Genomic DNA, 14,855 nt, shown 5'->3' on the forward strand with positions numbered 1-14,855 from the left:
CATGAAACATGCTATCAATTGCGTGTGGGGTTCGCGCTTCCATGACTCCCTGTGATACCGCTGTACGAGTTAAAAAGATGGTAACCAGAGCACTCTCTGTCGCTATACTCAGCTGTCTGCTTGCAAGAAAGCTTTTTGGCACTTTTTATTTCTGTGAGTAGATTTTCTCACGTTCAGTATAACCCTGTTAAAGGTTTGGCAATAAAAAGAACAAGAGGGCTACCTTGGTGGATTATATACCGTTCGTTTTGAGGCACATACAGAAAAAAGCAGTTATTTTTATATTGTCTTTTTTCTGCAAGCATCTTCACGGAGGCATCCAGACCAAGTTGCTGGTCGAACATGAACCGACATTTCCCCTGTGATAATGGCAATTGGCTGTGAAGTTCGCCATGTAGGACAATGTAAAAGACGATACACAGAATGTTCAGTGTGTTTTTATTGGTTAAAATACCAAATATTCGCAGCAAGTCCACACTTTGGCACCTTTAATTGTCAACAGCTGATCACGTTAAAATGCTTATCGAGAAGCACATTTATGAAGTGGATAATTGACAACATCAATATAACTGACATAAAATGAAGCTGCCAAATTTAAAAACAGCGAAAGTAAATTTACATTAAGAGCTGAAAAATATAAAAACAAAGCACTTGCGCGCAAATTACATGCGGTAAATATAAACAACTGTGATCTATAATTTTTAAAGTAAAAACAACGAAATATAAGAAATGCTTACAAAAACACAAAAGCCGGTAAGCCAATCGCTAACACCGCTTATTCTAGTGAAAAGCTGCGCCCGGCAGAAACTTCCTCATGCTTAGCGTTCACTGTGGTGTGCCTGGGAGCCTCTCCGTGCGCAACAGCGGCTCTGTCGATGGTCCAGGCATGGCCAAGGAGGCAGAAAGTCCGAATGGTCCCTTCTGGCGGCTGCGATGCTCCCAAGAATATTCGATCTCCACCTGGTGACATTTGTCCGTCCCCTAAGTGAGAACGCGACGATCGCGTTCTCACTCACGTACGGCTGAAAGTTAACGCGAAGGACACGTTACGCAAAAATCCGCCGTTGGCATTGTGAGAAAAAAAATGGTTGTGGTTTAGCTCTAGTTAAACCTGGAGCGACGCCATAGCTACATCTGTCCGAGTGAAACTCGCTCAGTCGAATTGCAAAGTCAGTCTTTCGTCGCCCCGTTTCGCAGGGCGTTCCTTCTTCATCTTCGTCCCACTTGACACGGCGTATGCGCACAGCCGTTGCAGCTATTGCGAGCCGCGCCGCCGGCAGCAGCAACTGATGCTCTGCACGTGACCCACGTGACCAACCACGTGACCAACGGCGCCGCCACGGAGCTCTAGTGGTGCCACGCTGAAGGGTCGAAGAGGTGGCGTAGTGTAGCTATCGCAACAAAATTGCGGGAATAGGCTTGAAAGGCGATCCACTGAGAGCAACCTCAGACGCAGATGGGCCACCTAGATGACCTGACCTTGCGGCGTCAACACAACCTGCCAACCGAATAGTGAGCAAACTGCCCACCATGGCAACTGGCAGTTAAATTGATTGGTCGGTTGGAAAGAGCAACCTGGGTTACAAAAGCCCTACCTGTGGCAGCCCCTGCCATCGCAGGGCATCTCTTATCTGCTGCACCACAGCGTCAGGAGGGGTTATGAGGACTCCCAGGGATCTTTGAATATAGAGTAGAGTATGACCTTCTGCGTATATAAGAATCAACCCATTAAGCTATCGCGTTATAAACTCAATCAAGGGTTTAATGCCTCCTCCCGTTGTTGCCGTGGTCAGCAATTGTTCTGCAGCTCACGAGCACACCGGATATCTGCGGCTGTGTGCTGCCTATCCGACTGTCCAACGCCTGCCTAGGCGAAGGAGCCTGGATCCCCACTCACGTGCGCCCTGAGCCGCAAAGAAGGCAATGTGGCCGCTGATTCAATCGTGGGGAATGCGCATGCTGCGTTGTGCGCCTTACTTGTGAGAAGCAGCTGTGTCTGGAGATCACAGATGAGCTCCCTACAGCAGCTTTCCCTTGTTAGAGTTCCGGAGTAAACACCATCTTCGCAGAAATAGCATAAATGTCTAACTGCTTGGTGGCTACCGCTACAATAGCTGGCTCCACCAAAGTCTTGATATTTATCAAGGCAGGTTGGTATACATTTTTGCATAGCGGGTACGTCAGTTTTGTTCCTGGAATACAACTTCTCAAGCATTCTAGTATTCCTTGATTCAGGTAATGGAATAGAGGACTTCAGTTGCGCAATAAGCCATGATCCAGCGAAGCCATTTCGGGTTCTAACACCCTTTTGTGGAGCGATTTAAATGTGTCTGCCTGTTACTTATCAGATATGGCGACACCCGCTTCTGTGTTCAGAACTAAGGCCCTGATGCATTATCAGGCCGAAATTAAAAAGCGGCGGTCGCTCACTTCGACACAACAGTGCGCATACTCTCGCCCCTTTTTCTGTGCTTTTGCAAAGCAGAAAAAGAGCCATACAATAGGTACACTGATGAGGAAGATCAAAGAAGAGTTTAATTTTTTTTTAAAAACTACGAATTTTCTCGTTACTTCTGTCCTCAATATGAGAACAAATGTTTGTATCCCACATGCCAAGTGGAAAATTAGTTCAAAAGCAGAAAAACTAAGCTAATCAAACATAATTATGGAATAATCAATAATTTATAGATCAAACAATGTTTCATGGTGCTCTTGTCATGACTATGCGTTGTTATGAAAGCAATTAATGGTTTGTATTACGTTGTCGCCGAAAATCTCGCTAAATATGTTTGTTTCAACAAGTACTGTTACCTATATTGAATTAGTAGGCTATTCTTCACGATTAATGATTCGAGAAATACAAAACCATGCTCTGATCTCATCAACGACAGGGCAAATGAACGGAGAACAAAGTAACCGCTCACACTTTGTGCCTGCTCGGCAGAAAGTTTAACACTGCGGAGAGGTTTAACTCTTCTTCGGTGACCAACTTTTTTGTAAGCCGCGGCTGATGTATCGTCGAATGGCGTGCTTATATCGTCCAGAGTGAAGCACAAACCACGAGATAGGTTTTGAGGAAAGCGGTACAGAAGCATTCTGCGAAAACTCCTTTTGTCATGGCTACGATCCTCAAACAGGCAGGATAATGGAGCACATGACTTTTTGCCTTGAGTGTTGATGAAGAACGCAATCACTCCAGATTTCCGTAATTCTGCAAAAAAGAGCAGCACTAATTGTTGACAATCGAGCAGCAGTTGATGGGGTATGTGGAGACACATAATGCTCATATTGCGGATGTTCCTGAACACACACCGAAAGATACGCTATCGCATGTTACATAATGGATAGGATTTCCGGTTCTCGCAGGAGAGATAAAAGCGCAACTGGTGGCTAGGTAGCTCCGTGTCTCACCGCGAAACGACAGCACACGGCTTCTTCTCGGCCATGGCCATGATCTTCGCCCCGGCAATTTTCCTGATTCTTCTGGACGTCATGGCATCAGCGCAAGGTTCGTGCATAGAACATTGCTCGCCGAAATTTTAATGTAATAAGACTTCGTTCCTTACACTTCGTTAATTTGACAATCAGAATAGCTATTTTTTAAATCTTTATACAACTACATGTGAAGTTTACTGCCAGGCCTCAGATATTGCGAATATTCGGTAAGAATTGCTTAGTTTCTTTGAAACTTTCAAGAAAGGTATGGTGGAAAGGAAATAGCAATGAGTGTAATGAATTTCGCTTTTAAGAAAATCATATATAATGCTTCCAAAGTGGCGTTTTATTTTGATAAGAATGTGTGACCAAGGAACGCAGTCTTCCGTAGCACTTACAGAAACCTACACGTGGTCTTTTTGTTTTTCAGTGGCGAAGCTGCGTCTTACTCTACGCGACTTGAAGGACTAAACTCAGCAGGCTAGTAATCGAAGCTTGCTCAGGCTGATGTTGCTTGCTGTTGTCGTAAGGCCAGCGCTTACCAGCCTCGGTGTTCTTCGCCTCCTCTTGTCTTCTAACTTTGCCAACATCAGGCCATTCTCTATGGAATCCTGCGGTCTCATTCTGCTGCAGAACTATTGGATATCTAGCTTCCGGATTTAGCCTCCAAGCAACACTCTGGGTTGACTTCCCCTCAGATTGTCGGATTTTAGTCAATGGTGCTCCTGGTTTTTTTATATGAAGCTGTCCGAAAAACAAAACAATACGCCTTTCTGTTGTTAAAGTCTATCTCATTGTTATTCATCCACTTTTGCAAATTGGGCATTATCTGCCGCGTCTCTAAGTTGATAGAATGTCGATCACAGTACTCGACACTTTTGTGGATAAAAATTACGAAGCTAAACTCTTTTCTGCAATTTTCGTTATGGGACAGGTTGCAAGAGCCCTTAAAAACTAATCGAGGTATTGAAAACATCGCGAAATAACGCATAATGTGTTACTTTAGATAAAAGTGGTAAACGCAGCAGCCTTGAGTGCTTACCGTTTCGTATTTTTTGTCTCCAAATGTTGGCGTCCTTGTTTATGTTGTAATTGCCTCTGTAGTTCACACGGACCAGAATATTTTTATTCTTTTGAGGGAAGGTAAAAAAAAATGGAAGTTACAATATTTTTTTTCTCTGAGTGGCTCTTAGCGCAGCTCATTATCGACAGTAGGAAATGTTGGAAACAATTTTGTAACCTAAAAGAGCTATCTGCATTCGCTGAAGTGTCCACAAAAACATAAGCAACAATCTCGAAGCTGAGAGCCACAGCAGTGCATTCTCTTCAATGAAATCCGGTCGCTTAGTAAGCGACACCGAGACTTAAATGCATTTTGCACACATTTCTTAATCACTGATAGCCTCCAGTGAGACCGTGGACGCTGCTGCGTATATAGCAGGCACTGTCACTATCTCGTTTGGTTTATCGGGGTTTGTCACAAAGCGACTCAGGCTTTGAAGAAGGCCTGAGTGCAGCGACGGAAATGTCGACCACCGGGGGTTCTTTAACGTGTACTGGTATCGCACATTACACGGGCTTCTAGAATTTCGCTTCCATCGAAATTCGACCGCCACGCCCAGGATTTAACCCGCGTCTTTCAATATCAGAATCTGTATACAAGACGTAACGTGACCGTTATATTCAAGGAGCGCTGCATCGTACGGTAGCAAGTTGTGTGCGGAGAAGTTATCTCCGAAAGACGCCTTTACTGTTTAATTCAGCGAGCAATATTAAAAACGTCGGATTATTCGTTTTGGAGGCATCAACGATTCAAAATTATTCAATAATTTTTCAGATTGAAAACAAGGATAGCGTACGTTTGGGTGCTTTTACCAGACGAGCTGCACAAAAGCAGCAAGTTTGTCGTGAGATTTTAAGAGCCCGGTAGGAGGAAAAAAATGTGCTTCCACACCCGTTTATTTGTTGTGATATCACTATTTTCGTTTTGTTTCCCTACTTTGCACATAGACGATCTTTCACCTAACACATCACACGATTTTATAAACAGACTTTTTAGTTGCAAAAACACTTGTTTCCGCACGCATTGCCAGTGGGGATGTACATCAGAGTACAACGAGGCAGGCTGAATAACTAATATTGAATTATTAACTTTTAACTATCACTGGTAGGCTCCTTAATTATTGACAGGCGTGTAGCTTACTGTAATAGAAAGTTTTAGCTGTGCGTACGCAACGGCTTAGCGTACGCAAGGAGTTTGCGGGGACGGTAGTGCGCATGCGCAGAACGCAAGCGCAAGCTTTGCGTCTTGGGTGCGTACGCTAGCCAGCGGACTTTGCGTTGCGGCGCTTGCGTGGCTTGCGTACGCAAACCTTGACAAGATGGCGGCGCCCTGCTCGCCTGCTTCGGAATAAATACATGTCGCCGCTGGATTCTCCGACGCAATAGCTCGCTCAAATGGTAGCGGTTCGCTTCTATTTCGCCTACTCTTGCCCACAAAAAGCGGTATAAGCGATAACTAGCCCCTGTTTTTCAGATAATTCGGCGATTTCCAAGCTCCTAGGCCCAACTGAATGCAGCGTGTTTTCCTCGTAGCAACGACACCTGGCGAAGCAGTTTCCTAGCTTTTAGCCAGTTCTTACATTTTCTTCGGTTTGCATAGTTTTTCTTCCTGGAACAAAAAAGGCTCCCAAAGCACTCACACTAGTTATCAGTAATCTAGGATCAAATTTTCTTCGACCGAACGTTGATGTGCTTTGACGTCTTGTCACTAGATGGCGCTACATGCGCCTAAGGGACGCTACCGCTCGGTCAGCTAAAACTATACTTCGGAGCGGACAGCATAACGCACGCAGCGCCGTAGCGCTTTGCGTACGCAAGCACTGGCGTACGCACAGCTATAACTGTCTAATATCAATATCAGTTTACAGAAATTCGAAGGCGTGGTTACCTTCGCCGCTGTTGACCAACAAATCTTGGCTACATCGCCCAAAATGCATGCGCTCTCGAGAAACTTGCAGGCAAAGCAACCTCTGCAGTGCACGTAACTCGTCCAAACATCCAAAATTTTTTTAGCCAAAGCGCCGAGGGTAACTTCGTTTTCTAAATTCTAAAAAGTGACATGAATTTTACTTACCATGGGCTACGCGCCTCTCAATATATAAGGAGCCTAACAGTATTAGCTAAATAGGTAGCTATTCAATATTAGTTAAACAGCCTGCTAGCAGCTGCAGTTCGCACGTCTTCGCTGTATTCTGATGTACTGCACCGTTGACAATGCTGTGCCGAAAAAGCGCGCTTCTAACTAAAAAAAGCTCATTTTTCAAAATTGTGTAAACTCTGAGATGAATCACCCTGTACATCCACGGCATACGTTTATTTGTTGTGATTTCAGTGCCATCGCAGCCAGATGATTGTTCGTGGATGGGGATGAGAAAGTGCTACTCCGAGCTTGGTTTGAATAACATCATCGGAAAGAACATGGGCCGAGGCCTACAAATCGATGAAAAAGTTTTCAGCGAGATCTGCAAGTAAGAGCACGTTGATTCAATTTTTCAGTGCTTTGTGCAATAATTTTTATGTGAACTGATCGCAACGATTTCAGCATAATACGTGCTGGAGTACCGAAAGAAAAGATTTTTCTTTAACCTGTCGGCTACCAAGTGCAGGACGCCAACTACTCATAGCCATGGAGCCCACAGGCAAAAACTCAAATTCTCCTCGCGAAATAAGCTGGTTAACAGGACACAAAGAAAAAAACAAAATTGTTTTTTTTTTGCACTTGTTATTCTTTTTCTCTAAATATGCTCAACATTGTATATTAGCGAGACTTTAAAAGACCTTTTGTTTGGCGCATTTTTTTATTATCATAATTTTTCAGGACAAACAAGCACTACTAACGAAAGACATGACATTCATAATTAGCAGTGAAAATGAAAGCTCCGGTTACCTGTTCACTACGGAAAGTAACGCTTTCCTAGTCACGGCACCGGTAACCATTAAAACTCGATGGCATTTCTGGGTGTTCCTCGACCTAATTATGGTAAAATGAAACTGAGACGTGATGGCTATTTTGTACTGGCGGTCGAAACCGTCTTTTTCTGCCGCTGTTCAACAACATAGAAAGGGCATTACGAAACCCACGTGTGCTGTTAAGGGAACAGACAGGGAACTCGGAATATAAGTGCGCAGCATGCAGAGTGCGGTTTAACGAAACCCGTCCCTCTTCGCTTGTTTCGTCAGCAAATGCCGTACTTGTTGGGCCCCTGTGAATTGCATTAGCTGCGAAAACACGTGCTGTCAGTTTAAAGATCGACAGTCTAGCGACGGACGGAGCGGTGAGCTTGGTTTTTTTTTTTCCTGCAATGTTACGCAGCAAACGCGATCGACGGAAAGCCAATATTAAGACCGCCTTTACTGACAATGTCCTTGCACCACATTCTTTGTGTTGTCTGTGTTATAGGGCTCCGCTATAGGGCGCCGCATAAAACAATAATCGCGGATTTTCTAAATAAATTTTTTATGAGGTGTAGTAACTGGTGTTACCGGAATATGGCTGTCACCTCTAGATATGACATGGTGTATAGTATTGATAACCACAGTGATAGTCGACATTCCTGCGAAAAATCTAATGAGTCTCGCTAGAATACTACCCGTCTCACCTAGAAGGCGTTCAATCAGTCTGAACTCTTCAAACCCCTCCCCTTAACAAGGTGACCTGCTCATTCCTGAGGTGATGCAATTAAAACTGAGATAAACAGTCCAGGTGCCTAATTGTTTAATACATTGACTTACTTAGAGTTACTGCTACGGGATGAATGAAGTCTATGTCGTTTCCGATACTTGATGCGTTAATTTTGGTGCTCAGGGGTCGGAAAATTTTGAAAGCGCCAATCTACGCCACAACGCCGGCAAAAAAAAAAACGGATACAGAAAGCAACCGAAATTGGGCTGCTGTCGCAGTTTGTATTCGTCCGTGCTCGTTTTTCAGCGGTGTGTTGAGGTCGGGCATGCAGAACCAGTTAGCCAAGAAACTCGTCTTCTACTGTTTTAAAGCAATTGAGCATTAAATATAACCTTTCTGAAGTTCATAGGCTCAGTGGGTAACGTGGATACTGAAAATGAACAATAGTCGTGAAATCGGAGAGACAGCAGCCGTGTTTTGTTTCCTCTTGGGGAAGGAAGCATTATAGGCCGTCTTGAGCTATACAATAGTAGAAATTACGAAGGTGAAACTGCGTAGCCGCTGTGATTCAGGAGCGCAGGAATGTTTCTCCTAACGTATTAGGGATAAATAAAAAATTATACTTCTGAATTTTATTCACAGAAATATGATTCTGCCATCCCCTTGTTACGGCCGACTGAGTGCCTGTCCTGCTGATGTGAAGGCCAATCTAAGCTCTTTTGAAGAGGGTTACAGGCAACTTCGGGATATACACTGTGACGAAAATGCCTACAAAGGTAAGTAAATAAAAAGATATGCTCTCTCAATTTATCCAAACACCCGCCATGGTGGTCCAGTGGCTAAGGTGTTCTGCTGCGGAGAAGGAGATTTAGGGGATCGAACCCCTAAAGCAGTAGTCGCTAGCGCTAGGCGCTCGTATTCAATTGACAGACATCCACTTCGGCGTCTAAAAAGACTTGGAGTTCATTCTGGACGCTAAAAATCTCATGCCACACCATACCATACCATACCAGCATCCCAGGAACCGGTACGTTCTGAAGTTCGTATATGGCCGTGAGCTAGATTTAACACCCTAAGAATGTATAAGTGTGAACACCTAAGACATAAAAAAACGAACATCAAAGTTCACAGAAAAATCAAGGCATCATCAGGCATCTATATGGTCTTCATAAAAAAATAATGTAATGCTTTCTGTGCCGTCCAGAGGCACAGCGAAATTGAGTCAGAATTGGGGCCTGGGCAAATTAGTTTATTGCCCAACTACTCAAAATAATGAATTTAAAGCGGGTAAAAAATCCTGCATGAGGTAGGGCAAAGTTGCCATTCTTTTCAGCATTTAATTTCGCAGATTTAGTCTTCGAACTTCCGCAGTTCACCAACTAGCCCTCGGCCAAATAGTAATCGAGCGCGTCAATACAAGACAGTGCAGTTCTAGAAGTCCTGCATGTCGTTACAACTTCGTTTTGAGTGTGTCCACTGCTGAACATTTCATGAACAAGCAGGAATACCGCTTGTATTTAAATACTTTAAATTTTTTCGCTCTTTCAACCTACATGTTTTCAGTTCGCTTTGCGCACAGTGTACCGCCGAGATTCAAGTCATAAACTGGGTGTTTCAGCGAACACTTTCGAAAATTTTCTAAAATAGGCTTTCTGGGGCAAAAACATGGCTTCTCCGGCATAGTATTAGCAGTGTTGGCGGACACTAAAAATCCGGTAAACTGTCGTAAGTAGCAAGCTGGTTAATTCATTTTTAATTGTTAACTTCTTGCTCAATAGATTTAGGCGCATAGTTTGCAATTAGTGATTTGTAGCCGGTCGTTTGTAATAGCCATATCAATTTTTACTATTTCGAAAATGCCATTACCCTCGCCGCTGTGGCTCGACATAATTGGCTGCAGCGTGCGAAAATACGAGCGCTTTCGAAAGCATGCAAGCAAAGCAACCACTCCGGTGCCCGTAACTAGTTAAAATGCCAAAATTTGTCGAGCCACCGCGCCAAGGGTAAACGCATTTTCGAAATTCTAAAAACTGATATGGCAAGTAAAAACGACCGTCTACAAAACTCTTGCAACTAGGCACCTAAATCCAGTAGGTAAAAAGTTAATAATTTAAAATTAGTTAACTAGCTTACTACATAAGACCACTCACCGCTTTTTTAGTGTTCGTCAACACTGGCAATACTGTGCCGAAAAATTCATATGTTTATCACAAAAAGCATATTTTTGAAACTTTTTTGAAGTGTTCTCTGAAACCCCGGTAAATAAATTGCTGATACTAGAATAGTATGCTTTTCTTCCGTATCGCATCAGCACTTGCTATTCGTAATATTGTGTTTTTGGAGAAAAGGAAATTAAACTTATGGGGGGGGGGGGGGGGGGGTACCATTCTTCATCATTTACCCATTTTTGTACAAATCGCTTTGATTAGATGCACTCACTGAGAACTCCAAGTATCCTGACCGCAAGGCAATATACACTCAGGTGCTATTAAAAACTAAGGCGGAATGGTTGTAAGAACCCCTGTGTTGAATTCACTTTCACTTTCGCAGATTCGCTGAAGGTTCTTTCTTGCATGGATCCATTGTTGTTGGCAGCGTGCACAAAAAAATATATCATCCAACGGTCCGAACCACCGAAGTTCGATGAATGCAGGTAAGGAGACTCATGAATATATTTACGAAAAAGTTTTACCGAACTCAAACTCTGGGAGATATCAGCGCTCAATCACGTTAGTAACAATACTTTGCGTAGTCGATGAAAGGATTTAATCTGACTGCCACGATGTACTCAAACTTTTTGAACAATTTTTTCACTTATCATTTACATAAGCATACGGTTTAAGCATAGACAGAGCAAATTAAGCCAACAAATACCGATATATAATGCCGAATGCCAATAGCGAATACCCATACATACATGTCTATGGTATATGTTTATGGCTTTACATGTTATGGTGTCTATGTTATCAGCTATGCAGAAAATGTTATCCGAATTATTCGTTTTCATCTTTCTCTGCAAGTTATATCTAGCTCAGAATATTTAGTGAGTTCAATTTAAGAGGTACGCTTGGTAGTAGTCAAAACGCTGAAGCGGTGCCAGTGTACAAAAGATGTTGTAGATATTAGAGTCAAGATTGCCGTCTCTATTTACCAAAGTGCATATGTTGTCAAGTGTTAGCGCTTTTTATCGCCTCTCATATTTGAGGTAGCCTAGAAGCTAGCCCCCTTTTTTTACTGGGACAAATAAATTTAAAAAGCCTCCTTCCTTGTGTTAGCTGGAATAAAATTCGCTTGACCCACATTTCGGACAAAATACCTAATTAACGTTCTTTATTTTTGTTTTGAGTTGGCTAAAGCATTCGACTACGCAGCACATTTTCACCTTTCTTATATGATATTTGAGTCGTTGCAATGGTGCCCTATCTTTCTTTTTTTTATTCTCCTGGTCATACAAATCGGTATGAGTTATCTTCATTTTCCTGGCGTTACATTGCGTGAAGAAAACTAACTTGAACCACCGTTTATTCTTCAAAATTTACATCAATTAAAGCGAAAAAATATCCTATGCAAATCCTGCTGGCGTCTTCAAGATATTTTAATTAATGAAGAGAACTTGCAACCCAAAGAGGGAAAACGCGGGCTCTTTCGTACGTATTTGAAGAGCTAGATATAACAGCAATTGGGAAGAGGAGACAAGAGCGCTGATGTTTGTCCTTTTCTTGTCTCATCCGTCCCTCCCCCTCCCCCTCCTCCCCGTAGCGCTGTTACATCTACTTATTTAAGTACATTCATTTCGGTTTTTTAAAACACAAAGGCGTGTCAAGAAACTTTGAGATGTTAAATCACTTTAGCTGCTTCCCACAATGCGGATGCATTACCACTGCGTGTTGCGCCTGATATCCTTAGTTCAAAATGTGCTGAAAACTCAGCAGCAGACACAACAAAAAGCATGACTCAGTAAACGAATGCTTTGAGTATTGAATTCAGTAAATGCGAAATAATCCGTTTTATCCGAAGTACAGCTAATCCGTAATTCCATTACTACAACAATGGCTGAGAGTGCACGATAAAAAACATTTAAAATTTCGCGTAGCACTCAGTCCCTCTTGAATTATTTACGAAAGCTTTACTGCGCAGGCAGTTCGAAAGTAATTCTACCAGAAAACTAGTCTCTTGCTCTGCTATCAGACCTCAACTTGGTTGCTCTCCTCAGTCTGGTTTCCTTTTCATAAAATCTGGCTCATTCGATTTATGTCAAGCAATAGCAATCACATGCCGAGCGTTATCTTTTTTTTAATGCCCAAATTTGTCCTACGGCATGCATTAAAGTCAAAAGCACCGGCTCGCTTCATTGATGAAGGTCAACAGGGATCGATACTGGGTTATCTAACTGAATCCTAACTTCCTCTACAATCGCTAAGCTTCGGCCATTACGTTTGCTTTCTATTTTCGTTTAACAGTAAAAAAAATATACACGAAACCTCTAGAGCTTTCCATAGACTCAAAAGTAGCATTTTTACAGCTACATTCAAGGCACTACTCAGGTGTGTGAGTTTCCGTGGCGGCAGTGTAATATTCGTCTATTAGACAGGCTTGAAATATGCATCACCTGCAGCAAATCCTGGGCGCGCTTCCTGATCCCGTAGTCCAAGGTTTTGTTCATAACGCAACTTAACACACCAGTTCTATACCTTGGGACTACTTGTAAATTCGGTACTCATTGTTTTGTGCTTAATTTTTGTGTAATATGTGTATTTATATTAATATACTCTTGTATACTGTATCTGTCGAGTTGCTTTTTCCCGTGCGGGCTTTTTGTACTGTTCACGTATTGCTCACTTACGAATTGCTGTCAGGTTGCAATATTCAACGTTTTATGAAATATGAACTCTTTCTCGTATTGAATTATTATACAATATTTTCAGTTATTAGTACGGCTCGACTTATGCTGTACGCATCTCTACAGCTAATAGAGGCCTCTTCGATGTCGGCAAATAAATTAATAAATGGATGCAGCTCCCACATGGAGTCAGAGGAACATGCATAAAATGCATAGGCTGCCATGAAAAAAAAATCGGCAGAATACCTGTTAACCTGCTTCTTCAGTCTTCCAAAACGATGTTGCGCGTCAGCATAAGCAGCCTCGGATTCTAGTTTTCCCGTTCTCCAAAATACAAAATACAAAATTTGGGGAGATAGCACGGCGAAGAACTTCAGTCACGCTGAATTCTTAAGTCTGTTTTTCTTTGTGTCTCTGTGTGTGTATAGTACCGTCAAGACATTATTAAAGTGCACCGAAGAGATCTTCCCTAAGAGCTGCCCTGCGGACCACAAATCGGCCACAGCTTCCTTCAAGCGGGCCATGACTGCTGCTTTGCTGATGGACGGCTGCGAGACATCATCGCAGGCCGGTTTAGTCCCTATGAACTTCACCATAGCCCTCGTCGTGTCCATTATTCTACTGCGTCTAAAGGCAACATAGGTCTGTCTTAGCGTTCTTTCCCTTCGTCGCACTGTCTTTTCTCAATTGCAGAGAACTTACAAGTGTTATTACGTTGCAGTTTCAAAGCATATTGTTCCATACCATTTCATGGTCGCCTATTATTGTATAAAGATGTGATTTTATTAGTTCTACTCATCACTACCACTATAAGCCAGTTCAATAGGGGGCTCGAAGCTAATCAAGAGGATTCTTAAACTCTTTGTTAGAGCCCCATTCCTCGTCTCGTTGTTTTCCTGCTGAAGAAATAAATGAATTGTTTCAGTGATTTATCGTTTGACTCATTATATTTTTTGTAAAAATAAGTATTCATTTCATCAATCTCAATCAAAGGGAGCTGCATGGCTTCAAAGCTAAAAGGTGCTCACAACAGCACGAAAGAAGAGAGTTTGGATAGGAAGACGCCTACGTTAAAAGACATTTTACTGCCCTCTCACGGCAATACTGAGCAGCAATCGCGAAAATAAGCTTGAAAAAACAATAGCCAAACAGTGGCCCGTAAAGGAAGGCATATTTCTACCATGCCGCCTTGTAGACGTGCAGTTGATCGGCATTGCGGCAAATAATATAACCTGAAATAGATTTCTTCATAAAACCAGCGACGAGGAAAAGCCGGAAAAACACTCCAATAAATCCCAGAAGAGGTGGGCATATTTCTGCCACGAAGGTGGTTATAACAAGGATGTGTGGTCTCTCGAGTATAATGTATTTCTGATTGGAAAATAATTTTATTTCCATATGTACACAAGCCAAGGTTCCCGGATACATTGACATTCACAAGTATACATGGCGCTAAGCATGTAAGGTGAGCCAATTAAAGAGGTACGATAAGCAGCTTTGAGCAACTAATTGGAATTGCTTGTGAGCGATATGAGACACGATACCATGCATATTCACAGAAGAGTGAAACAGCAATAATCTGACAAGGAAAAAAAAGGACCTTAGCACCAGTTTGGTCTAAAGACCAAAGACGATAATTGTTAACAGAAATGAATGGGCACGACAACTGCCAGAGGAGCTCTTCCTCTCCCAAGAAAAAGAGCTCCTCTGACAAGAAACTGATCATCTCCCTTCGAAGACGGCCAAGTATTGGCCACACAGCGCGGCTTCGAAAGCCACCAGCGACCGCGGTAAAAACACCCGCAAAATTAACAGGCGAGCAAAACGGCCGCTGGAGAAGCGGCCGCTGCACACAAAGCTCGAAATGCCCTGCCCACAGAATCCCGCATAAACCGC

The 14,855-nt window shown here is 42.8% G+C and overlaps 1 protein-coding gene across 1 annotated transcript in view; it reads left to right on the forward strand.

The window, feature by feature from the left end:
• The window catches only part of LOC144105673 (uncharacterized), an 81,329-nt gene extending 67,442 nt beyond the window's left edge, over positions 1-13,887 (forward strand). Inside the window, exons 2-6 of the mRNA XM_077638773.1 lie at positions 3,367-3,508; positions 6,830-6,965; positions 8,762-8,895; positions 10,670-10,772; positions 13,388-13,887. Coding sequence (XP_077494899.1) covers positions 3,445-3,508; positions 6,830-6,965; positions 8,762-8,895; positions 10,670-10,772; positions 13,388-13,601 — 651 coding nt within the window. The 5' untranslated portion in view covers positions 3,367-3,444 and the 3' untranslated portion in view covers positions 13,602-13,887. The remainder of the gene's footprint in view (positions 1-3,366; positions 3,509-6,829; positions 6,966-8,761; positions 8,896-10,669; positions 10,773-13,387) is intronic.
• The last annotated feature ends 968 nt before the right edge of the window (positions 13,888-14,855 follow it).

This window comes from Amblyomma americanum, chromosome 9 (assembly GCF_052857255.1).
Source record: "Amblyomma americanum isolate KBUSLIRL-KWMA chromosome 9, ASM5285725v1, whole genome shotgun sequence".
NCBI classification, from domain to species: Eukaryota; Metazoa; Arthropoda; class Arachnida; order Ixodida; family Ixodidae; genus Amblyomma; species Amblyomma americanum.